The 27821-nt window shown below is 39.8% G+C and overlaps 1 protein-coding gene across 1 annotated transcript in view; it reads left to right on the top strand.

Annotated features, from left to right (window-relative positions):
• Positions 1–17432, top strand: part of LOC18428340 (Nucleoporin interacting component (Nup93/Nic96-like) family protein) — a 57719-nt gene extending 40287 nt beyond the window's left edge. Inside the window, exons 13-15 of the mRNA XM_006837375.4 lie at positions 4691–4872; positions 5231–5522; positions 16970–17432. Of these exons, the coding sequence (XP_006837438.2) occupies positions 4691–4872; positions 5231–5522; positions 16970–17047 (552 nt within the window). The 3' untranslated portion in view covers positions 17048–17432. The remainder of the gene's footprint in view (positions 1–4690; positions 4873–5230; positions 5523–16969) is intronic.
• The last annotated feature ends 10389 nt before the right edge of the window (positions 17433–27821 follow it).

Here is a 27821-nt window from a genome sequence, read left to right as displayed (position 1 = left end):
GCAATTGGCTTCTATAGCCTGCTTTGCATGGTCTGGTGCCTCATATAGAATCCCATGGCACGTTTCACATCTGAACCAACCAACTTCAGGACTGCTACCAGTTGGGGCAGTGGTAGCGATGATCTGCTTGTACTTTCCTAAAACTTAGGTCATTAATAATTACTCAAACTTGTTTTGTAGGTTGACTTCTAGAAATTGGTGCAAAACCCCATTCCTCAAATGCCATCATCTTCTTCAAGCCCGATTGCAATTTGAGGATTGACTCCATAGATGAGTATCAGGTCCTAAATCTGATGATAGTATGCCTTATGAGCTCCCTTTTGAAATGCTGACTCATTAAGCTATGAATGAAGGAGTGATTGTATATGATTCCCTTTCTCAATGCAGCCCTTCACTTGGTTCAATTTAGTGATTGCTTCTAACATGAGGTCTATGCAATGAGCATCGTGGGTCTGCAAACTAAATGGATCATCTTCTTCCGAAGCAACTTGCTTGCTTTAATTTTGTTCTTTATTACCTATAATCACCTGAACTGCATTGTCCTCCCCAACAACCTCCACTACTCTATTAAGCATGCTAAACAAAAGCCTCCAAGTCTTCTTTTAATTGGAGAAATCTGCACTGAAGTGGAAGGCTGTCTCTCTTTGCTAATACGCCAAAAAATTAGTAATGTGTTCCTTTCCCATCCTTCTAATTATCAGACATAGCAGTCCCTCTTGGCCACATTTGCCTATACTCATCTAAAAATGAGTCCACCTTGGCCACCTCCTCATCCAAGCAAGGCCCTGCATGCTCTTGTGCAGTTGAATTCAATACGGTGGATATCATTGGCTGAATAATATCCACTATTTGTTGCATTGAATGGGATGACGCGTCGTAGAACCACTTCGCAATTGCCTTCTGTATGTTTTTCTGAACTACTTTCCCTCATGTGGATTCAAGGGTCTTCTATTTTCCTGGGGCTTATAAAGAAGGTCAACATGACCGTGCGTAGGTTCATTAGGCTGTGTGTATTGGGGATGGGAAGTAGTAGAACATCTTCTCCTCTCAACAAAGGTGCAGGACCTGAATAGTCCTGGCGTATGCTCTACCATGCCGGGCACTGCTAGCCTAGGAGGAACTGGACGATTACTGGAAATTCCCAACAATCTAGTACACATCCCTCCTAGACTGGAACTCCTTGGCCTCAAAATGTTCCTCCTCTTCCTCTTGAGAAGGTGCATAATACTCTCTTCATATTTTCTCAACCACCTGTTGTCTGTACCGTTGTTTGCTTTGTTGCCTAAATAGATTGTACCATCTGCTGACAATCAAGGCTGCACATCACCCCATATTTTGTTGAGGTGATGATTTAGGTTTAATAATGACTGGCATCTCCTTCCAACAATATTCACACTTCACCCACCCCTAACTCTGCTCTGCCCGCTTCACCCCATGCTGCCACCCTAGATAATCTCGGATTTGCTATTTGTAAGCCTACAAAAGCAATCGATGCTAAAAGCATTAATACCTAAGCATATTATTTTTATATACAACAAAATATGAAAAGAGAGTCAAATTACAGTGTTTAAAATGTTTTGTACACATCAAAAACGTTAAATTATATATTAAATTTATTCTTTTATATATATCCAAATATGTTTTATTCTTTTATACATATTAAAATATGTTTTTCAAGTAGAAATGTTGCTTTGGAAACATTCTTAAGTTTACTAGAGTCATTGAGAAACTTTGAGATATATCCTATTAGTATTATTAAGTTAAAAGAAAAATCCCTTAGCAAAATTAAGTAAATACATCTATAAGACACATTTTTCTGTGCATCACAATATGAAAAAAAATTCATTGAGTTTTTAAGAGAAAATATTACTTTTGAAACATTCAAAGCATGTTAGATTCTTAAAAAACCAGAAAATGTCTATTCCTTGTCATCATTAAAAAGAAAAAAGCAAAAAAAAAAAAAAGAAAAAGCAAAAAAAGAAAAAGAAAAAAAAGAAAAGAAAAAGAATATATATATATATATATATATAGTCCTTGCATACATGTAAAAAGTCTCTTTCTATAGGAATGGGCTCAAGGCTAGGTTGTCAGGGTGGTGGGTTGTCGCAACATGGCGTCATCAGTTCCATTCCTACCATGGGGTAGGGGTCCTATCCTAACAGAATCACCCAAAAAAAAAAAGTCTCTTGTACATCTCAAAATCGTAAAAAAACTGAATCTTACTCATTTTTTGATAATATGCAACAAAAATACAGCAGTAACTGAAATATTACAAGATTGAGTGATATCAGTCAAAATAAAATCATTCATATGAATTTGTATAAAGAAAAACAAAAGTTTCCAAAATTTTTGAAGCCGATCATCGAGTATTTGCTCCTGGTGCAAATCAATGCCTTCAATCTTTGTCAAAGGTTCCTCAATTACCCCAAATTGAGACCTTTAAACCATATTTGAGATTTGAGTTTGCATTTATATGGTCCGAGCTCTTGACATTTTGGGTGAATAGTAATTTGATTTTCAAATTTTGGAAATCTGAGTTTTTTAGTGGTTTATTGTGTGATATGAGCCTATGATTTGATAAAGTACCCAAAATATGCTTATGTAACAAATTTCATTTGAGATTGAGCAACGGTTGCAAAGAAACCTCTTTAATTTGACGAAAATATTGATTGAAAATTTTGATATCTCAAATCCGTAAGTTCTTTGTTCTTTTCTCAAATTTGATCTATGGATAGATCATATAAAAATAATCCTATCATTGAAAGTTGCACTCTATCCAATGAAGAAATGGGGGTTTAGATTTTTGATCCCTTTTTTTATTAATGAGGTGTTGAACTTGGCGAGTTCTGATAGACTCAGTGAGCCAGTTAGAATCTCGCCGAGTTCTGATGAAATTCCAGTGAGTTACTATTGTAACTCATCCATTTATATGAACAACACCCCCTTTACCTAAGTACGGGTTTCTCGTCTCGGCACTGAGCAATTTGGCTGAATCCAAGTGAACTCAAATTATATAAAAATTCAATTTTTAATTCAAATTCTCTTTATATATTAAAACTCTTCCCAACGCCTATAGACGAAAATGAATAGTGATTTCGCCTGCCCTCACCACCATCCAAACTTCATCTCACGGTCACAGTTGTTCGGTAGTGTTTCAATTTTCATTTTTTCTCTACATTCCAAATTACTTGAAATTTGGAGCGTGTGTACATCTTAGTGATTCACACCTAATAAAAATATGCAAAAAGTAATTCGTGAAATATAAATTGACCAAAATACCCCGGAAACTTTATGGGGGTATTTTGGTCAATTTATATTTTACGAATATTTTTTTTCATATTTTTATTAGGTGCGTCTCACTAAGATGTACGCACATTCCAAATTTCAGATCATTCCGATTAGTAAAAAAAAAAAATGAAAAATGAAACACTACTAGACAACTGTGACCATGCGATGAAGCTTGGATGATGATGAGGGTAGGTGAAATTACTGTTCATTTTCGCCCATAGGCGTTTTGTAGTATCTGCCATATATATATATATATATATATATATATATATATATATATATATATGCATATAATTCTATTAATGGTAATGGAATAGAAGACTGCTTTTTCCATTACTACTATTATTTATTGTAGTAGCTGTCAAGGGAGCTGTTTTTCGAATGCTCTTTTTTTCTAATTTGAAAATAATATTGCTATAAATCTCTCTAAATTTCATTGTGTCCTCTCCTATCGATCATTTTTTGGTTGCATCTAAGTGTTTTATTGTTTTTTGAGGTTTGAAATTATGAGAATGTTCTATTTAGTATTTTAGAAAAAGTATCTTATTTACTTCTATCGAACTGTTATGTTTTTCTATCTGTAGTTCATAGACAAATTCTATAAGCGTACTGGTTGATTTACTGATGCATTAGATTTTAGTATCAGCATTGTCTTTCTAAGACTTGTCAAGTTCCTACAATGCCATCTTAATGTAAATGGTTGTGAATATTTATCTACCTATTTGGAAATTGTACCAGGCTTTATATTAGAGATACTTAGTATGGCCAATAACCTTTTTATTGAAAAAAGGAAAAAGTTATATAAGGTCTCAACCTTATATTGTTGAAGTAAGGCGCACCTCGAAAGTATATCTAAAAAGGGTGTTCCAATGCTGGAAAACTCTCAAATCGATCATCTCGATCTCGAGATGTATAAATATAGAAAACAAGAATTTCAGATCATGAAATAGTGCATTTTGTTATACATTATTTGGATCATCCATTTTCAAAATTTTAAGTTATTTATCTGCTCGATCTGCACCATTTTTGGAGCTTTAAATTTCATAATTGGAGGTGACAATAAATTTTCATGACAATAATTGGAACTTTATCTTGCGGCATAGTTTAGAGTGAGCCATACTTTGATTATTTAAGTTTGATGCCTTAGACAAACCTCACCCAGAAAACAATATGGACGAAACTTTTTACAATGATCTTCCATTTTATGTGGTGAATCTATAAGGAATCCCTAGCCTGCAAAATCAGTAAAAGCATGCATTTGGTTGCTTTTAGATGAGCTGTTTCTCTGTGACACATCTCTGCATTCCTAAACACTAGCTGTTTCATTAGGGGCTTCCATTCCTTGAGATTCTTATTCTTATTCATCATCAGTTACATTTCTTTTTGTTGAAATGGTTTCTAGTCTGTAGACATTCACAAAAGGGTTGGAGCCTTTGCAATGGCGTTGGAGACAATTAACAAGTGCCTTTTGGAAGCAATTTGTGCCTTATCTCATGGTAGATCTGATGGTGACAGTCGGACTGCTGGTTTGATTCATGCTGGCAATGATATCCTGGACACCTATAAATATTCTTCGGAAACCTGGTATGTATGCATTTTATGTTATGCTCCATTATGGGTTTTCTCAATAATTTTTACTCTGTTATGAAACAAATATTATGACCTTCAAAATTCAACTTTCAAACTTTGTTCGTTTTTTTTTGTGGATGCGTTTATTGGTGCATATTTAATTTGATTCTGTACATCCCATATGTAGTGAGTTCTTGTAAGATGTTCCATCGCACACAATTAGCACTATTATCTCTTAGCTGTTTCTTATTTTTTGAGTAACAATGGTTGTCTTATATGTTTTGTGATCAGTCAAGTCTTCTAACAAAATGTGATGCTTTTTGTATAGATAAGGTTGCCTAGCCTTTTATGCTCTCACTTTTCGTAATTGCAGCATTCAGGAAAGAGAACTGATTTTAGAGCAGCAGACCGTACTACGGCAGCTTGAGGCAATATTATATGTGAATAAATTAGCTAGAACTGGTCAACATGCTGATGCTTTGAGGGAGATCACTAAACTCCCATTTCTTCCACTTGACCCAAGAGTGCCAGAAATTACAACAGATGCATTTCAGACTTTGTCTCTTTATGTCCAAGCATGTGTCCCTGATCTTCTAAAGGTGGCACTGACTTGTCTGGAGAATATGTCTGACTCGGATGGCATCCTACGTGCAATGAGGACTAAGGTATTCCATTGGCCTGCTTCATTGAAATAAAAATTAGCTCAATTTCATTTAGGCTTTTGAGTTCCGTGAATGCCAGATATTGCTGAAAGTTCATTGTTATATACTTAATTTCGTTTGTTCTGTTATTCTTGCAAATCCTAAAATATTCATTTTATTGAGAGAACTTCAAGTTGAGCCAATTACTAGTTGAGATCAATTTCTAACTATTTTGCATTGCATATGAATTTTTTTTGTTGTTGAATGAAACAAATGACATATGAGGCCCCCAAATTTCATCAGTCTCTTCTAGCTGTAATTCATGGTTATCGCAAATCCATTAAATTCATGTGTACTTATATTGCAAAACGAGCAAATGCATATTATTATCATATCTAAATTATTATTGGCCATAATTTTCTTTTATGTTGTTATAAAACATTTGACCGGGCTGAAATTCAGTCAGATGCATTGATGCTTGTCGACGTTGCATTTCTGAACACTTGAGATACGATCTAGCCAATTGCAAAGTTGTAGAAAGACCCTTTGTGTGATGAATGTTCTCAAGGCAGTAAAAGTAGATTTTATCAGATTGATGCAAAGATTTGAGGAGACTGAGAAGTAATGCGAGGATTCTTTAGGGATGTGTCTATCGGAACTTCTAAGCCAAGAGAGATCTAGAGCTCAATCTCAAAGTTTCTCCTTCCCTCCCCCCAACCAAACAAAAAAAGAAAACAAAAGAAAAGAAAAGAACTAATAAAAAAAAATGATTATTAACTGTAATGCCACTGATTTACTAAAATTTTACAAAAATGTGTATAATCTCCCAAGTGCTTGACAAAATTTTACAAAAAATAATGTTACTGAGGTAATAATGAAAAAATTGAGCAATTGAAAATGGCTATTCACTTCGTTTTGTTAATTTCTGGTGAAGTTTTTGTGACTCCATGTGTCGAGCTATCTTCCAAAACATTTGATTCTCTACAGATGTCTTCGTAGTCGATCCTTGGGACTAAGAAACTTCCTCCCATATTTCTCGGAAGATCCTGTTGAATTGGAAAAGATGTACTGCCCTTGTTTTAAGATCATGAAATGGCTCTCGTGGAATCTCCCTCAAGTAAATGTTTGCCCCATATGTGGTTGAATGGTCTTACACCTGTAAAGTGCTCTTGAATCTGCTTCTAATGCATCAGCAGTACTGACAGGCTCAGAAAAGGACTGTTACACTCTTTCATTGAAGTTCTGGAATGCACCCTAATCCCTGCTGGTCCAGGGTTGCCTCTAGAGCGAATTTCAGTATATAGTTTTATAGTTGCTGGTGCATGAGGATACCAGGTGTTCGATCTACTATCTGACATTTTGATACGAGGGAACTAATGCAGAGGTGGCCTTCTCGATCTCCCTTGAGGTCGTTTAATCTATCCACACATGCTAGGCACAAGGGCCACAGTCTGGTGGGGGGACCTGAGAAAGACTTAGTGGGTATTTTAAGGAGTTAAACCTCTAAAAGTGTCATATCATGGCATATAAAAAACAATACGGCGTATTCAGGCCTAGGCAGAGGCGAGGGCATAAAAGAAATTGTAGAATCCACAATGCTGATGTGGGATCGAATACCAAAGCAGTCCAATTTGGGTGGCACGATGGGAGCTACCAAAGCCTTCCAGCATGTGAAACTTTGATATTGAAGCAAGATGATGCGCAAGGAAGATGCGAGCAAAATCATCAAGGAATGGTGATGCCATGGAGAAAACGAGAGAAAAAGAAATGAGTAATTGGCAAAAAGTAGTGAGTTGGTTTCTTTGATGGTGTTAGTAAACCAGGAGAAGAACTATAGTCGGAGAAGAGAGAATGGGAGAACGTAGACGACGGAAGAGATAGTAAGGCTCACATGGTTGCCATATTTACTAGGCCAAAACATGTGGCAAAGAGAGTGTGGAGGAAGATGAGTCATGTAAACGGCATGGACAATCTTTGAGTGAAGGTCTGGAACCAAACATCTCCCTAATTCAAAACATAATATCACAAATGAAACTTCAAAGGCAGAAATTTCAGATTTGAGTTTGATTTTGTATACTAATTTACATGTAAAGCTAGCCTATGAAGATATGAAGGTTATGTGACATGTGGTCCCATATCTTGATTAAGGTACAATCAATTTCATTAAAAAAGAAGAAGTGAGATGTGATGCCTTGGAAGGCCAGCAAAGAAATGAATCCAATGGATGAATCCTATGTAACACAAAATCATAGGGTGATTAGGAACTTATCTTACTACCAATCCAAATTGATGGTTCATCATCATCACCATGTGAGCCTTATCCTAACTATTTGGGGTTGGGTACATGAATCATGTTCCTCCATTCCACTCTATCCCTACCCTTATTCAGACCATAAGTCACGATATATCTTCTCACTACTTCTATCCATGTCCTTTTGTGCCTTACCTTGCCCTTTTAGAGCTTTTCATTTGAACCAAATCGTCCCTCCTTATTGTGTTGTTCTAGGTCGACGCAACATATGACTAGACTACCTAAGTCTACTTTTCCTCATCTCATCGTCTATTGGAGCCACCCCTAAGTTCCCTCAGATGTATTTATACCAATTCTATTATTTATTGTCTTACCACTCATCCATCTCAACATCCTTATCTTAGTTACACTCATTCTAAGAATATGATGTTTCTTGACCACCCAACATTCTGTCCCATAAAGCATGGCCGGTCTTACAGCCGTCCTATAGAAATTCCCCTTTAGTTTCATTGGTATGCGACAATCACATAAGACTTTGGAAGCACATCTCCACTTCAACTACCTAGTTGCCATGTGTGACTTTCTCAATCACCCCAGATATAAAAATTATCTCTTTTAGGTACTTCTTGGCCATCAATCTTAACTCAGTGTTTCAAAAGCGCTAGGCGGCACCTAGGCGGCTGTGGGGGTCCAGGCCACCCAGCGCCTAGGCAGGTGCCCAGGACCTTGGCTGCCCTGCAGAAAGAAAGATGTTAGAATTTTGATATTCTAACCATAAATGAGGAGAATTTTGATATTCTAACCACAAATATAAGAATTTTGATATTCTATCCATAATCCATATTTGATATTTCCATGCATGAGGAGAATTTTGATAGTCCATAATCCATATTTTTATACAATGCTAAAACCATACAAGCATACACTGATACACAAAAAAGTTAGATAATAAAAACTATAAACTAAAAATAAGAAAAAGAAAATATACAAAAATTCAGAAAATAGGCAGTCTAGGACTCAATAGGCAGCACTCAATAGTCAATACTCAACACCAAGAGTCAAGCATCTTCAACTCTTCATTCTTCAGTCATCATCATCAGAAGTAGGGTAAGCCTCATCATATGCATCGGATTTGAGGCCATCATCATCAAACTCAGAGTCATGTCTCTCTTCAACATAACGCTTGTCCTCCTCTATTTTTTCTGAATCTACCTCGTCCTCCTCTTCTTCTACCTCCCTCTTACTCTGTGCAGATGAGGCCCTAGGAGTTTTGGCTGCTCTACCATTTTCTATCTTTTTGTGCTTCCCTGAACTCAAATATTGTATAATCTCCTCCCTGGTAGCCTCAGGAACATTTTTATATGGGGGAACATCCCCCTTAATACTGGCAAGGTATTTTTGAACTAGTAAATACCCTCATTAGTATCTTTTCCATAATAATTATATTTAATACAATTTTTGTCATTCGGATTCGAGTTATGACCATACTTTCAACCCGGATCACCACTTCTAGAAGAATCTGGAGAAGATATTTCTATAGAACAAGGCTCATTTTCATCCTTTTCTGATTCAACTAAATTTAGATATTGTCTAATCTCATCCCGAATAGCTTCAGGAACGTTTTTACAAAAAATAACATTCCCTTTAATACCGGCAAGGTGTTTCTTGAATCAGTTAATGCCCTTATTGGTATCTTTTTCACAAAAATTACACCTTATACAATTTTTTATCGTTTGGTTTCGGGTTATGACCATACTTCCAACCCGGATCGCTTCTTCTAGTACAACCAGAAATAGACCTATTCAAATGACAAGGATTTTATTCATGTTTTTGTTTTACTGAACTCATATATTGGTTAATCTCCTCTCTGATACCTTCAGGAACATTTTTACAAGGGGTAACATTCCCCTTAATATCAGCAAGATGTTTCTTAAACCGGTTTATGCCTCCTTTTGTATCTTTTTTCACAATAATTGCATCTTATGCAAATTTCGTCCGTCGGATTCTTCTTATATCCATATTTTCAATCCGGATCTCCATTTTGACTAAATCCTGGAAAAGACATCTCAAAATAAAACAAGCAATCTAAAAAATAAAGTTTTGCACTTAGCCACTTACTTTGATTACTCGAACTCCAAACTTCCACATCTGAGATGTTTTCTGGTGCTAAAATATTAAAAAACACCCTCTAATAGGACCTAAAAAAGCTCCAAAACTAAATCTAAACTTGATGGTGATCTTTGGATCCATTTCCTGTAACTTTGAGAAACACTTCGATTAGAAACACTTCGATCCAAGAAAAATAGACAAAAGCTAGTTTTTTTGAGGTTTTTCTCTCTAAAATGGGGTTTTGTGGGTTTATGTTTCAAATGATCCTAAAACCCACCTTTAAAAGAATTGTTTTTTGTCAAAAAACCTCAAAAGAACCCCAAAAAAAAATCCATTTCCGCTTCTGGGCAGGGCGCAGGCTTTGGGCTGGGCGCCCGCTTAGGCGGTTGATGTACCGCCTAGGCCACCTCCCAAGGACCGCCCACCTAGCTTGGCCGCTTGGGCTTGGGCAATGCACCTAGTCCTTCTGGACCACCTAGGTGCTGGGCGGTCCGCTTTTTGAATCATTGTCTTAACTACTTCCTTGTTCTTGCATTACCAACCCAAATTGATGGTTTGACGAGAAAATCCATTTGCAGATCATTGGGAGAGAGGTGGACATAACCGGGTATGGTGATTTAAATGCTTTCGAAGTTCCAGGTTGACCCACAAATTGGCTATGATCAGGGTGTAGGGTGTAAATCCAAGGCGATCTAATAGAAACATGGACCGCGAAACCAGTAAATCCACAACCCAGAATAGACTGAGACTGCTTTATGGCCATAGCTCACTTCAAGTAATCGATTGCAGTAGGCTTTCTAGAAGGGAAGAAATGCAACCAGAGAAAGCACAATTAGAATAGTAGAGTACCAGATTATGGAAGCTTCCTCATTGAGCTCATAATACCATTCAACAGCGCACCGCCCCTTTCACCGATTGACGTCTCAAGCATAGTATAGAAAAGTGGATAAGTGGTTGGATAATGATTTCATAAAACCAAGCTGTCAAGGGGAATCAGAGTGGAAAAGGATGCATCTGCAAAGCTTGCCGAGGTATAAAAATCGGTGGAACTAGTAGCTGGGGGCAGTTGCTTTCAGAACGAGGAAGTAGTGGTTTATGATGCTTGTTTGTCTAAGTTCCTAAAAGTGCAAAAAATTTCTCGTGGGCCCCATTTGAGCTCCAGACTGGGCCCCAATCTCCTGTCCCCCCTATTATTAACTGTGGAATCTGAATTCTTCCTATTAGGGATCAAAATCTTGAGTCATAAGGCATCCAGCTTCCCTATTATTGTAGTATTGTATAACCGTATGGTATAGTATAGCAGTGTGGTATATAATATAATGTTCTAATATAACAATATTATGTAGTGACTATAGTCTAGCAACGTGGTATAATGTAATATATACTAGTTGTTGTATATAGTAAATCTAAACATAGTAGATTATATAGTACAATATTACAGAACGCAGTATATAGCATAATTTTATAGATAATATAGCAGTATAATATTATATATCAATGTGATATATTGTAGTAGTATATACTATACTACCATACTAGTTAAGTGCTCTCAGGGGCATCAATTTTGAACCAGATGCAGCTTAGTTCCGTATAATTTAGTATTTGCAATTGATTAAGTTTGTATCCTGATGTATTGGAATTGGAAACCCTAGATTTCATGTACAGACTGCGATCCCAACAAAAGGAAGCTTTCTAATTGTCACGATCCATGGTCCTCATCCTGGTCCCAATCCTGGATTTGTTTTGATAGCCATCCTGGGATCCATGGGTGGGATGACTAGAGTGATGAGGGTAAGTTGTAGTCATGAGAGGCTTGACCTAGTGATAGAGGGTACAAGTTTAAAATTTGGAGCAAAATCAGACAGCCATATGATTAAGGCTCCTATATCTTCCTATTCTTGCACATTCCTACATTGAAATTTTAATACAATGACATAAACTCTAATTTAAAGAATATTTAGCATATATTCACTGTCAAAAGCTGCATCCACCCCAAAGATGATACTCCAAAAATAGTCAAACCTGCAAAGAAAAAAAAAAAAGCCAGAATTCGCCATCACTCCCTAAGACTTAATACACCCCATGCGATCTTCCTAGATCGATGGCACACCTTCCAACTGCAGGTTCCCTGCATTCTATTTGGTTTTGCATAAAATTTGCAAGTAAGGTTTTCCACGTAATAGGAACTGCTTGCCCGTTAGATCTTTCACACAGCGTACTGGATGAACTCATATGCCTTGCAAAACCCCCATATGCATGCTTCACCATCTCTCTTTTTCTCAACCAAAATCCACTAGGAGGAAGACATACATACTTCTTTGTTTTGAGTGAGGAAAAAAAAATTTGAGTTGCATGTTGTGGAGTTTCTTCTCTCTCAACTTGGAGGTTTTTAACAAGGAGGTGGAAGATCACGAACCCTAGTGTTAACCCACACACACTTGCCCTTTCTCTTATTCTCTCTCACATCCCAAACCCTTGATCATGAATGTCCCTCTCTGTATTCTCTCAGCCTCTCATGTACATGAATTTTTGAGCTCTCTGAAAGTTGGAAACTCATCTATGTCATAATGGGGTAGAATACTCTTCATATAGAGCAGTCTTAGGGTAAATTGGATTTCAAGGGATCTTCTCTTTGGGAGACTCATGGTGTCTGAGGGCTATTCTCAGCCATCTAACCTTTGTACCAGCCATCAATGCATCATTATGATTCCTGGTACCAACATTCTTCTAGCCCTAGGTGAATTTTATTAAATCTTCGATAGGGACTTTTAACTCTAGTTGGGCTCTTCATAACCAACCCCAACTAGAAAAGTTATTCCCACCCAGTGTTTCAAAAAGCGCTAAGCGGTACTTAGGAGGTCAGGGGGTCCAGGCCACCCAGCACCTAGGCGGGTGCCCAAAACCTCGGCAGCCTAGAATTTTTTTTTTTTTTGGTTCTCTCTCTAAAATAGCTTCTAATGGGTTTTAGGTTTCAAATGAACTTAAAACCCACAATTTTGCCCCTTTAGGATTAAAAAAATGACCCAAAAATACCCTCAAGTAGCCGCAATTCCGGCATGGGGGGCAAGCCTTGGGTGGCCGCCTAGGCGGGTTCAGGCAGGCGCTCAGGCGCTGCATGGTCCGCTTTTTGAAACAATGTTCCCACCTTAGTTTTAACTCCTAACCACCTAGTTTTGACTTTTCAAACGTTATAGCCAACTAGATTTTTAATATATTTCAACTACCTAACCAACTTGGTTTTCTTGAAAGCCAATGTCACATAGTTGTTGAACTTGAAGATCAACTCCACCTAGGAAATATAGGGGCTGACATGCCCAACAAACTTTGAGGTTGACCCTTTTACTAGCACATGAAAGCCATGGCCAGTGGGGTCCATGTGGGTCAATTGGTCAAAACTTTGTGGTCCACATAGAGGCAAGACACATCAGTTATGGGCCCCACACAACTTCATGAACCTCCAAATTTATTCTCTATGAAAGCAAGTATATTACTCTAAGAATACCCTTGTATTAAAACAATATTTTTATTCAAAAAACATTCTCGTTTTAAATACAAAACTTGTTACACAAATTATAGGTGGTTAAATAGAAAAAATAAGACCATTTTTATTTTCCTTGAAAAACCCTTTGAAAGTCTCTGTAGAAACCACCTAAGAGTGTGCCAGCCCTTAAACAAGGTTCTTTTACAAAGCGTTCCATGACTACCGATACCTATGCCCGCAAAACAACCCAATAGATCCATGACTGACATGTACTCCCATGTAAGAGGCTCATGATTGGCCTATCTTAGCTGGTCAAGGCATAGAATTGCCACAGTCCATAATTAGCCATAGATTCCAGGTGGTTCCCCCAAGGACAAGTTTGAGGTCCAATGCACAGACCAAGAATACTTGTACTGGAGTTTGCAGGTTTCCTCCTTGTACAGGGGAGCCTTTCCCAAAGCACATTTATACTAGTAGTCACTCAGACCCAACAAATCTTCAGGATCGCATAGTTCTGAGGCAACTAGCAACATGGATGCTATGTCGGATTTCCATTGCTGAGGTTTTCACGCACTTTTTCTCACAAGCCCTTAAGCATCCTACATTAGGAGCCTTTTTCATCTCCTGAACAACCAGACAGCATCCACCCCGGCCGCAGCCGACCTCAACACTGTAGCCATGCATCCTCTTCACTTAAATGGTTAATGAAAAAGTTCATATCAAACTGCTTTCCTTGTTGGAGTTTCTTCCTTGCACAAAATCAGTGTTCGCAAAATTGAACTGGAACGGTTAACCGGACATGGGCATAGAAGTGGTTTAACTGGCCTAACCGGTAAACCAGCGATTCAATCGCTCTAACCAGGCAAGTCTCGAGCAGTCAGAAAAGTGTTGAAAAAAAATAAAAAAATACAAAAACAAATCTACTAAAATATGATAAGCATATAAAGAATGATTAAAACAAAATACATAATAAGCATATAAAGAATGATTAAAACAAAATGCATTCAAATGAAGTTAAAAGTTAATGAAAAAAATGGATTTTAACCCAATTTATATTTTCCCAAGGCTATTTTTTAACTTTTCCGAAAAGAGGGAAAAATATAAAAGTGAGTATTAATGACCAAAACAAGTTTTAAGCTTTACAATAATGTAAAGAATATTTAAAAATGCATTACAAATCAATTTCCCTATTTTTGAGAATTTATACACATATTTTTGAATAATTTTTTTTTTTTTTAAAAATATTGGTTGATCACCCTAACCGCCCAAAACCGGAACCGACCATTGGCTGGTTCCGATCTAACTGAGCAGTTAGCGGCTAGATCGGGCGATTTTGCGAACAATGCACAAAATATACCAATTTGCTATTGGTAGGCCTCTGGCCTGGATGTGATCAACTGTTAAGGTCTTGTCTAATGCGGCTAACTATCCAAACACCTGTATTTTTTTGGGGGAGTTGGAATCTCCCTCACTCTTCGAAGTGCGATAACTTTGGCATTTGAATCGCTGAGAATAGGGCTAGAGGATTTGACTTAGGTCATTCCTCTACTGTTCAAACCCCAAACATGTTATCCTCTCCTCTCTGTGGCATGCGGTGAACAAAAATTCGGCCGCTTGGCTTCCTAGGCGGTGGGTTTGGGCAGGCATACCTAAGGTGTGCGCCTTAGCGCCAGCCTAGATGGTCTAGGCGGTCCACCTAGTGCCATCCCTTAAATAAGAAAAAAAAAAGAAAGAAATTCAAAATCTGCCCAAACAAAAATACGGCTTGGTATTGCCCCCCCCTCTCTCTCTCTCTCTCTCTCGGGTCCATGTGCTCTCTCTACATATGAAAAGAAAAAGATGGATTCCAAGTGTTCGACGTGTGGCTTCTCTCTCTCTCTCTCACACATAGAGATACATATGGACCCATATGCTCCCTCTTTAAATGTAAGAAGATGATGACCTCCAAGTGTTCGATGCGAGGTCCCTCTCTCTCTCTCTCTCTCTCCGTATCCTCCAAGTGTTCGAGACCTCTCTCTCACAAATACAGATCCAAAAGAAAAAATAAAAGAAAAAAAAAGGATGATCTTTAAGAATTTCACGATAGACCTCACGCACACACATACATGCACATGCACACACATATACAAACATACATTCACAAAACACATACACACACATACAAACCAATAAATGGTCCCCACCCCAACTCCTTCCCTTAGGGCCGCCTTTGTGTTTGGGCGCCCGCCTCTGCCTTTCTGAACATTGGTGGCATGAAGGCCACATGTAGTTGGCCGAGTTGCTGTATATAATCTTTTTCTCCTCTTATTACGTTTCTTTTAAACATTAAGTTCCAAACTGCTGTATCATTAATTCTTTCAAACACTTCAGGAATCAAGGCTTTTTTGTATGTTGTAACATTGTGCAGCCGTGGGAAGTGTTTTTCAAAACTCTCATTCCAGTGCCAAAAATCTCTTCAGTATTTGGAAGCGACACTTTAAATCTCTGATTAGTTTATGCCTTGCCATATGTCTGGGGCCTTACAGCAATTTCCGGTGTCGTTCGTGTCAATTTCGTATTTCTGAGCCGCTACCTCCATCCATTGATGATTGGTGTTTTCAGTACCTTGCCGGCCCCACTTCACATTCAATGCATCATTGGCCTCTTTTATCTCTTTAACACCCAAATTACCCAGTTTTTTGGAAGGCAAACTGTGCTTCAGCTTACTAGGTGAAACGTATGTCAATATTATGAATCTCACTGAAGGAAATCTCTTTGAAATCTTTCTATTGTTTTGGCTACTAATGCAGGCATATTAAACAAGAACATTTAGTAAACCGGTAAAGTTGCTGAAGTAGCTTTCACAAGGGTGATACACGCTCATAGGGATAAGTATCTTGTCTTCCAAACTGCCAACTTTCTCTTAAAGCTGTTTGACCATCCCATCCCATTGAACTTTGGCAGGCCTGCTCACACAGAGGGAGTTCTAGATGCTTGTTTAGCAGCATGCCTGCACCACACCCAATTCTAGCTGTAGTGCCTCCACCATTGACAAACTCATATCTGTATCTATGAGTTTGGTCAGATAGATTATTATCCCCAATGTAACTTCAAACGCTATGCTCATCTGAGTAACAACCACAGATTATCTAGTTGCCTGTTCTCAGTTTCCGTGATTTCTTAACTCCAAGGGATCCTATAGCTTTCACATAAATTGATATGATTTAATTTTAAACATTGAAGAGACAAAACCGGTAAGCTTTTAGTTATTGAATATTTTGATTATCTGATCTGTGAGTTGATAATTGTGGACCCTCGAGATACATTTTGGAAATATTCTTGTTATGACGAAGTCTACAAATGTAAGACTTGGGTATTCTCTGACATATATGCAATTGCAATATACATGATATCATTACTATATAATAATGATATGCAAAAAGATAAAATCTTGTCACATTCAAAACGCAAATATCTACACTCCCACTCAAGTTAGTACATGGATGTGAATCATGTTTGACTTGCCCATACGGCTTTGCTTGGTCGTTATATGTAATTCCCAGAGTTTACTTTTCTCAACTGTCCTTCGTGCTTCATTTCTAGACGTGACTTTGAATTGATATTGTAAACTCTTCACGCTCTTCTTTACAGATTGCCAACTTTGTGGCCAATAATTTATCAAGAAATTGGCCTCATGACTTGTATGAGAAGGTTGCTCGAAGCATATGAAATGTGCTGGATGGCTTGCTCCTAGCAGTTGAAAATATTAGATTGTGGCTTGTGGCATATACATGACACTTGAATATTTCCAATCGACTCCAATTGACTTGACCATCACAAATGTTTACTGGTTGCTGCTTCATTGGACAGGAATATTATTGTTCACTTAGTTATTTTGATCAGGTTAGAGCATCAATTTATATGTATTTGTTGATTGCCAGATTTTCTCAGATTGTTAAATTTTGAATTATCAAACTCATATATGTATTTGTTGATTGCCATCTTGTGGATCCTCTAACCAGATTCAGATCCTAGAGGCACAACCTTCATAGCAGAGAAACTTCTTTGTATATTTCTACTTGTATGTGAGAGAGATCGCGCCACTTATTTGGCATAAGAGTTAGCTACCTTTGAATATGTGATCTTTTAATGCAAAAAATGAAAGTCTCGGAATCCAGTGTTGTGACTCAAGAGGGTTAGCTACCTTTGAATATGTGATCTATTAATGCAAAAAATGAAAGTCCCGGAATCCAGTGTTGACTCGAGTGTTATAATTGGTAGTAGAACCATTGAAGCATTTCCAAAAAACAAAAAGAAAACAAAGTTAGAGCCATTGGGGTTGTCTTTCTTTCTGGTTTGGTTTTTCAAGACATAACCACTTTGGGGTTTGCAATGCAAGGGTTCATGTTTTACCAATGATTTGCCGCAGCAAATGCCCCATTCTTTCTATTTTGTGCGCCTGGCATAAAAGTGGACTGTTAGACAATGCGATGCACCTCCAATGGTTGGGCAGCAAATGCCCATTCTCTCTCTCTATATCTCTCTCACACCCGCACACCCACACCCACACACCAGCACACCCCTCTTTCACACACGCACAGACATGTACTGGAATTGTACAAAGTGTTTTTAATCCAAAGAATGATTGTTTTTTTGTTTCTCTATATTGTGTAGGTTTTTTTTTTTCTTTTCTATAGTTTGGGTAGGTAACGATATTATGCACACAAGCCAAATTAGTTCGCAAGGGCCATTAGTCTTATTTACTAACTCGGTTGATGACTATGGTGATCAGCGGTGGGATTTAAATTTCTGATATTGGACGTTGTGCTGGGGCCTTCCAACTCTCTAAGCATCTAATCAAATTGTTTCTCCATAGGTTTGCTGCGGCTCAATATTTTCTTTTTATATTAGGCTTTTCAGTTGCCCTCTACCTTTTAGAAAACCTACTCCAGACAAGTTTTTTTAACAACTTTTACTCAAATTGAAATTTTTTAGCAAATACCAGTCATGAAGTCACTTTTTTTTACGAAAATGCCCATAGTGCTGGCCTGTGACATTTTATATCGGACCGCATGGTCAAAGTGCCGGATTGTCCTTATTTTGTATTGGACCACATGTTTTCCAGAAGTCTAAAGTGTCGGACCGTCCCATTTTGTGTTGGACTGCATGCTCAAAATGCCAGACTACCCATATTTTGTGTTGGATTACATGCTTTCCAAAACGTCAGACCGTCCCCATTTTGTGTTGGACCGCATGCTTTTCAAATGATATTTTGGTTTTTATTTTATTTTATTTTATTTTTTGACTTGAGGGAGCATTTGATAGGAAAGTTAAAGTTAGTGTAAAAATTGCTAAAAAAACTTGATTTTAGGAAAATTGTCTGGAAATATAATTTTGAGGAGTTTTTGCAATTTTCCCTTCTAAATATAGTAGCAAAGGGCACAAGCGGGAGCACGTATGAGAAACACAGTCGGGTTTCAAATCAAAGGGAGGGAGGTGTTATTCTAGAGACAGAGGAGTACCGCATTGTTTATCTATTTTGTGTTCCAAACAATTATGATTCCTTTTGCGTACGTGGTGAGAGAGAGAGAGAGAGAGCTTTGAGGCCAGTTAAGACTCTAGAGTTTGAGCAATTTGAAATAGGAGGGCTCCATCATTTTTGGATCTCATCCTAATTTGGCCCAAATATGGCACTAAATATATTTTATCGGATTGTTTACAAAGAGTCCATTTGTCTTTTGTTCATGGAGTTCACAATCGTTCTTCAAATTTCAAAAAAGGTGGTTGTAAGAATGTCATTAAATAGACACTTTAAAAAACAAGAAAATTCTCGGATTTTGTGATTCACCTCAAGGCATCTAATTTGACATTTAATGAGTGGAAATAATGTGACCTCTTTTTTTATTGCATAATCGTCTAACCACCTCTTTTTTATTGCAGCAACATGACATGCAGTTGGATTCTTTATGCCCTTTTTGTGGGAACCACGGCGATAGTCCCTGTCATCTTTTGTTCTATTATTCTTTTTCGTAGGGTGTTTGGAGTTCTGTAGCATGGCGATGTGGGAAGCAGTTTGTCCTTGGTTCTCCTGCTCCTGAGATGCTTAGAAGAAGGTTACTTTTTAGATTTAAATATCAGGGACTTCATAATATCTAGACCTCCTTTTTTTTAACTAATGTCATTTTTATGAATGGAGTGAAACAAGAGAGTATTTGAATCCAAAACCACTAGGAGAGAACAGACTGTGAAGTACATTCCCTCACATGTTTAGGCACTAGCAGATGCTAAATAATGATGTTGCCATTTATCAGAACAGGCAGTCATCAATAATTTTAAGATAACTTGGCGTCAGCAGAAGCCATCAACCCTTATTCCTGTGGCATGGTGCTTTCATGTAGAACCCTAGTCTAACAGGTGGTGGTGGGGTCATCAGGAACTGCATTAGTGGATTTATTGTTGCTTTTGCAAAGCTTTTTGGTATTGCGTCCAATAACCGCGTAGAATTCTCAGGCCTTGAAGAAGGCATTCAGTTAGTTGTTAAGAGGAAATGCTTTCCAATTCAGATAGAAAGTGATTCTGATTTACTTGTGAAAGTCATTCACAATCGCAGCCGTGCACCATGGAGGTTACAAATGATTGTTTGAAGACATTTTCCAGCACCATGGGTCCTCGATGCAGAATAAAAGAGAGAAGCCGGTCAATAAAGCCTGACAAACAGTGAAAATTTCGATAGTCTCAAAATGACCCAAGAACAGATCAATATCTTCATAAAGACTCCAAAGAGTCTCCTGCCAAGTTTAGTCGCATTTCGACATGTCTAAGGCAGTGTAGATGAAAAAACATTTCGGTAGAATTAGCCTCTCGCACCCTGAAACGGACCCCTATAACTGGAACCCTACTTTCGAAGCATCAAATGGCAGTGGGACCACCGCCATTGGATCTGGCACGGTCGAAAACTCTCAACGGTAAAATTTCATCTTAAACGAACATTCCAAGAAAACGTTATGGGCAAAATATTGAAACAAGAGTAGCTGCACACTATTCCCATGTGGCCACCCTGTAACTAAACTCCATTAAATGCAGTCACAAATAGTGAACTTGTGACGCCCATATCTCCCTCGTCCAAGATCAGATCTTGCTAAAATTTATTCGAGCGTGTTCGTCTCGTCAAAACCAGCATTTTGGTATGTGGCACGTCCCAGGACGATGTTGGAGCACGGAGAAAAGCTAGAGAGAAATTTATGATTCAAAGAAACATGTTGCAGAAAATCAGCAGGATCTCAGGTTATTCCAGCGGGCATATCACAACACCCGTGAGTTCAATCGACGTGGGACCAGTTGCATCGCGTGCGTAAGGTCCGTGGCTATCGCTGGTCCGAACTCCGCACGTGATGAACGGTCAGATTTCACACAAGATTTAGTTGAATTCACTGCATATTCTGGAAGCTGGAATTCTAAATTCAGGCCAAAAGTTCACGAATGTCAAATCTTCATTCGGGCACCAAATCGCGTCTCATTTGTTGCAACGTGACTGTGGTGACATGCTCAGTACAATTCAGCGAAGAAATCGAAGAAAAACATCAAGATGAAAGCACACTATCAATCAAAAGTTTTCAAGATTTATTCAAATTTCAAGTTACGTGATCATGCCTTTAAAGTGTGATTCATGGCTTCAATTTATTATCCAAATGATTGTAGAATTGAGCCCTACATGATGACAATCATCTTTTGTTCATTCGGAAGCCGGATCATCCACGGATCGTTCGAGAAGAATCAAGAACGTCCCTAGTTCTCACCAGGAACTATTTTGGAATTTTCCCAATTGTTAGGGAGGGGCAAATTAGTCATTTTTTACCCTATTTCTTTACTTTTTTTTAGTTCAAATAAATTGTAATTATCCCCAATTAGGGTTAGTTTTAGGGTTTCCACCCACGTTTTCGCTTAAGTCTATAAATGGACACCACCTCTCGTTGTAAAAAAAAAAGAAAAAAAGCAATCAACAGGCTTGGTTCTTGATTTTTGATCAATAAAAATTATGGCTTTCTTCATGAGTTCTCTTGTGCACATCTTGTAGAGAGAGAAAAGAGAGAAAGTTTTATCTTGTACCCCTCCTACTTTCAAGGTATTTTCCCTTCGTGTTCTTTATCTTCTCTCATCATTCCTCTTTTTCTCTCTGTTCTTTTCTTTCTCTCTCTTCTTTCTTCTTCAATCTTCTCTGCTGATCTCTTCTCAGAGGTCATGCACGACAGTGGCAGTACCGTGCATGCCTCTTTCTTTCTTCTTCCTCTTTCTTCTCTCTTTCTATCCTCTCTTCCTCCTTCTGCGACTTTGCAAGTCATGTATGGTGATGGTGGCGCCATGCACGGACTTCTTTTTCTTTCTCTCTTCGTTCTTCTCTTTCCCTCAACATAGTTTGCGCACGACGTTAGTCGTTGTTGTACGTGGCGCCGTTTGAAGGAGCACACGCTGAGCCGGGCTGTACCTAAGTAGTGGGCCGGGCTCCGGTTTCAGTTTCAGGATTGGTGTCACTGGCGGTGATGCGCATTGTTGATCGAACTATCTCTCTTTCTTCTCATGGGTTGCAGACAGCACTGCTCACCACCGTTCGCAGACGTGTCTTCAGTGTCCTGCGCTTGTCGCAGATGGTGCTAGTCACTACTATCCACGGACATGTCTTCCACGTCCCACACTTATCGCAGACGGCGATGCTTACCGCTGCCCACGGGAGTCTCACCCGTGCTTCGCATTTATCGCAGATGGCTTTGCTTATCGCCGTCCATGAGGGTCTCACCAGTGCTTTGCGTCTATCGCAGACAGCGATGCTTACCGCTGTCTGCGAGCCTCTCTTTTATGCTCTATGCCTATCGTAGATGGCGGTGCCTATCACCGCTCGCGAAAGGTCATTGCTTGCTTCCCGCGTCAACGCTGTCTGCAGTTCATAGCTCACCTTTCAGCCGTGAGCAGCAGTGTCTAGCGCCGTCCATGAGCCATGACATTGTTACTCCATGGCTGTGGACAGCGATGCCTAATGCCGCTGTGACCTTCCTACTCCTTCATCTCCCATTTTCTCTCTTCTCTCTTCTCTTCTCTTTTCTTCTCTTCTTGCTTGACTAAAGGATAGACTCAGTCTAGCATTGTCATAGCGGTCTGGCTATCGAGTTGTATTGCCGTCATGCTGTTCAAGAGTACCATGCCCGTCTTGCTGCCACACCAGATTAGGACGGTCATATCAGCCTTGGTTTCGAGTAGCATTGAGTTACCGTGCCTATCTTGCTATCACTCCGAGTTGGTCACTATACTGGTCTAGCTATCATGCTAGTCCGTTCGCTTTTCAAGTCGTCTCTTCTTTTCCCCTCCTTATTCAAATCCTCTTCTTCATCACCTTAACTTCTCATCTTCTCTATCATCTGAATGTGCACATCATTGCATGTTTACCCCAAGACAAAGATGGATTCCTTGGCCCACTTATCTTGCAAATTAACCACGATAGTGCTTTGCAAAAAACAAGGAGATTGCAGGTCAGGGGAGGCGATTCCGAACCAGTTAAAGCCACTGGGGGGCTTTCCATCGTGATCTAAGAGGGCGCCCGCGTGAGTCAGCCTGAGTAAGTCACGGACCTAAGTGAGGTTGGTCCCCACCTCATGAATAAAATTCCTCTCTCACTAGTTGGGCACATGCCCTTGTTCTAGGTTCTCGAGAGAGCGATCTCAGGTCCTGGGTCTTCCGAACCCGAGCACGTGCATCCGATCACCTAGATCCGGGGGCGAGATCGAGGCATCCGACCAGTTTTGTGACTCCACTGGGGACTTACTACCTCTTTGTCGGTTCGCTCTTGCTTGATCGACATCTCCTTTTATTTTCTGCCCTACATTCCATGGTGTCTGAGTTATTCAACCCGTGCATCCAAGATGGGGATTTTCTTATCCCCGCACTCATGACCGTCTTGGGGAAGCGAGCTTCTCAAGCCTCATTCCCTACACTCCTCTTGAGTCAAGACTCACAGTCCAGCTCTCAGGTTATTTCCTGGATTGGTGCGAGAAGGGACTTGAAGGTCCCTAACTCCCCACTTCCTAGACAGAATAATAGAAGGTGGCAGAGATTGAAACGAAAAGCTAAATAACGTGCTATGGGCCTACCAGACAACTGAGAAGACTTTACTGACATGACTCCATACTCGTTGGTGTATGGTATGGAAGTAGTGCTACTCATTGAAGTTGAGATACCGTCTCTCCGATTGCTTATTCACAAAAATTCAGATGAGGATCAAAAGATGGAAGCACGAATCGCTGCCCTCGTTACTTTAGATGAAAGACGACTATGAGCAACACAAAATATCATTGCTTACCAGTGTAGAATCGAGAGGGCATACAAAAGAAAAGTTCCTCGACAATTTAGAGAAGGGGACATGATACTCAAAAAAATCTTCTACACTCTTGCAAATCCACACCCTTTAGGCAAATTTAAACCTAATTGGGAGGGGCCATTTGTGGTTACCCAAGTGCACATAGGTAATTCTTACAAGATAAAAAATCAAGAGGGGTACGAACTCAATGACCCCATTAATGCGATGTATATCAGAAAATTCTACCCGTAACGAGCTCAAAAGCGTGGTGAAACCTGAAAAGGCATCATAAAGAAAAAAAAAACAAAAACAAAAAAATGGACGTGGTGAAAACCTGAAAGGCATAACGGGTAAAAAAAAAAAAAAAGAATAAAAAATCTCAAAGAAGGAGCTTCCGATTCAAAACATCAATTACAAACAAGTACCTGCGGGTATTGCATAAGTAAAACACTCAAGTACAAACAAGAAATTGCAAGTTCTAACAATACTGCACAAGCAGACCTTGAGGACGAAGACTTCTCCTAAACCCTGCAGGTTCCCAACAGAACCAACTCAGAAAGTTGTGACATGAATGGAAAATCGAAGTGACTTCGAATGAACCCTGGAAGAACGTTGTGACTTCTCCAAGGTGGAAGCCCGGCAGGAATTTAAATAAACTCTTCATGGACCCGCAAAGCACAAGATGAAAGCTCCAAAGGTAAAATGACAACTTTGAGACTTTTGACTTCTCATGATCCCACAAGGAAATATGTTTGAAGAGATTTTTCAGCACCATTGGTCCCCGATGCGAAATAAAAGAGAGAAGCAGGCCAATAAAGCTTGACAAATAGTAGAAATTTGGTAGTCTCAGAATGACCCCAAAACTGGTCAAGATCTTCATCATGACTCCTAAAAGCCTCCTATCGAGTTTCGTCACATTTCGATATCTCTAAGGTAGTGCAGACAGAGAAGCAATTTCGGTAGAATCAACCTCTAGCACCCTGAAACAGACCCCTATTACTTACTCTCGGAGTATCAAACGGCCATGGGACCACATCCAATGAATCCGGCACGGTTGAAAACCCTCAGGAGTCAAATTTAAGCTTAAACAGACATTTCAAGAAGACATTATGGGTAAAAGATTGAAACAGGAGGAGCTGCACACTATTCCCGTGCGGCCACCCTACAACTAAACTCCATTAAAGCACAGTCACGAACAATGAACATGCGATGTCCATATCTCTCTGATCCGAGATCAGATCATGCTCAAACTTATTGGAACATTTTGTCTCGTCAAGACGAGCGTTTATATGTGGCACGTCCCGTGACGATGCCCGAGCAGGGAGAAAAGCTAGAGAGAAGTTGCCGATCTGTGAAGAAAGCTGCGGGAAAATCAGTAGCGACACCTTTCTCGAGCGGCCAAATCACAGCTCTCACGCAGCGGATTGACACAAGACCAGTTTCATCGTATGCGTAACGTCTAGAGCTATTTCTGGTCTGAACCCCGTACATGATGAACGGTCAGATTTTGCACATGAAGCCAATAAAGTGAATGTAAATTTTGGTGCTAGAATTCCAGATTCCTGCAAAAACCCAAAGGTCGTGAAATCTTCGTCCGGGCACGAAATTGAGCTGCGTTTGTTGCCACGTGATCGTGACGGCATGCTTAGTGTTATCCAACGATGAAATCATGGAAAAACATCAAGAAATGAGCACACTATCGATCCGAAGTTTTCAAGATTCATCCAAACTTCAAGTCGCATAATCATGGCTTGAAACCACGATCCATGGTTCGAAGTTGGTATCAAATCAATCGCCAGGCCGAGCCCTACAAGAAAACAATCATATTTCAGACAAATGGCCACTAAAGCAATCCTGGATCATTCACGAAAAATCATGCACGTTCTAAGGCAGCAGTAGGGATTGTTTTGAAATTTCCTCAATTGTTGGGCAGGGGCAAATAAGTCATTTTGCACCCTATTTTATTATTTTTCTTAATTTTAATAAACCTTAGTTATCATCAATTAGGGTTAGTTTCAAGTGATCCACCCAAGTTTCAATGGTAGTCGATAAATAGCTGCTACCTCTCATTGTACAGAGATATGTCTTTTTTAGATCTCTCTTTTGGACTCACAGAGACCCTTTTGATGAATAAAAATTCTTTTTCTAAGAGCACAAGTTGGGTCACATTTCTTCTTTAGAGAAAGAGAGAGGAGAGAGAAATTTTAGAGCAGTACCCCTCCTACTTTCAAGGTATTTTCTCTCTCTTCCCTTCTTCTCTCTCTGGTTTTCTTTTCTCTCTTCTTCTTTATCTTCTTCGTCTTTTCTGCTGAGTCTTTCTCAGAGGCCATGCATAGCAGTGGTAGTGCCGTGCAGGTCTCTTTCTCTCTTCCTCCTCATGTGACTTTACGGGTCGTGCATGGCGAAGGCAGTGCTATGCACGATATTCTTTCTCCCTCTCCTCGTTTGTCTCTTTCCCTCAACATGGTTTGCGCATGGCGTTAGTTGTCATTTTACGTAACGTTCTTTGAAGTATCACACGGTGAGCCGGGCTGTGTTCAAGCAGCGGGTCAGGCTCTTGTTTATATTCCAAGATTGGTGTCAAGCACGACGATGTGTATCGCCAACTGCAAGCCATCTTTCTTTCTTCTCATGGGTTACAGATGGTGCTGCTCATCGCCGTCTGCAGGCATGTCTTCAGTGTCCTATGCAAATACAGATGATAATGCCTATTGCCTCCCACGAAGGGTCGTGGTGATGCCTATCGTTACCTGCAGGCTTCTCTTGTGCCTTGTGCCTATCGTAGATGGCGATGCCTATCGCTGCACACGAAGGGTCGCGATGATGCGTAACACCGTCCACATGCCTCTCTTGTGCCTATCGCAGACGATGATGCCTATCGCCGCCCGTAAAGGGTCGTAGTGATGCCTATCGCCGTCCGCAGGCTTCTCTTATGCCTTGTGCCTATTGTCGCCCGTAAAGGGTTGTGGAGATACGTAACGCCGTCCACAGGCTTCTCTTGTGCCATGTGTCTATCACAAACGGCGATGCCTATCGCTGCCAGCGAAGGGTCATGGCGATGTCTATTGCCATCCGCAGGCTTCTTTCGTGCGCTTTGTACCTATCGCTGCATGCTACCTTCTCGTGTTGCCGACGGCGATGGCTAACACTGTCTGCAGTTCATTGCCCGCCCTTTCGTTGCGAGCAGCAGTGTCTAGTACCGTAAAGGGGCCACGATGCCGTTATCTCACGGTTGTGGACAGCGATGCCTAACGCCGTCAGTGCTTGCCTTTTCCTTCTCTCGCGTCTTCTCTCTGTTCTCTTCTCTTCTCTGTTCTTCTCTTCTCGCTCGATTAAAGGATAGAGTCGATGTAGCACTGCCATAGCAGTCTGGCTGTTGAGCAGTATTGCCGTTGTGTTGGTCCAAAGTACCATGCTTATCTTGCTGCCACACCAGATTAGGACAGTCATATCGGCCTTGGTTTCGAGTAGTATTTCTGTTGCGCCAGTCTGAGTTACTGTGCCCATCTTGCTACCACTCTGAGTTGGTCACTGTACTTTTGGATCGTGTTCGTCTCTTCAAGATGAGTGTTTTGATATGTGGCATGTCCCGTGACAACACCCAAGCAGGGAGAAAAGCTACAGAGAAGTTGTCGATCCATGAAGAAAATTGCAGGAAAATTAGTAACTACACGCCTTACTCAAGCGGCCAAATCACAACGCTTGCGTATCGGATTGATATGAGAAAAATTCCATCGTATGTGTAAGGTTTAAGGCTATCTCTGGTCCGAACCCTATACCTGATGAACGGTCGGATTTGCACATGAAGCCAATAAAGTGGCTGTAAATTCGGGTGCCGGAATTCCAGATTCTGGCCAAAACCCGAAGGTTGCGAAATCTTCGTTCGGGCACAAAATCGAGCTGCGTTTATTGCCACACGATCGTGACGACATGCTTAGTGTGATCCAGTGAAGAAATCATGGAAAAACATTAAGAAACGAGCACACTATCAATATGAAGTTTTCAAGATTAATCCAAACATCAAGTCGCATGATTGTGGCTTAAAACGACGATCCATGGCTCGAAGTTGGTATCAAATCGATTTCAATACCGAGCCTTACAAGAAAACAGCCATATTTCAAACATTCGGGCACCAGAGCAACCCCAGATCGTCCAGGGAAG

Source organism: Amborella trichopoda, chromosome 1 (genome assembly GCF_054954075.1).
Source record: "Amborella trichopoda isolate Santa Cruz 75 chromosome 1, AtrichopodaSantaCruz75HAP2 v2.0, whole genome shotgun sequence".
Lineage (NCBI taxonomy): Eukaryota > Viridiplantae > Streptophyta > Magnoliopsida > Amborellales > Amborellaceae > Amborella > Amborella trichopoda.
This window is presented reverse-complemented; position numbering and strand designations above follow the sequence as displayed.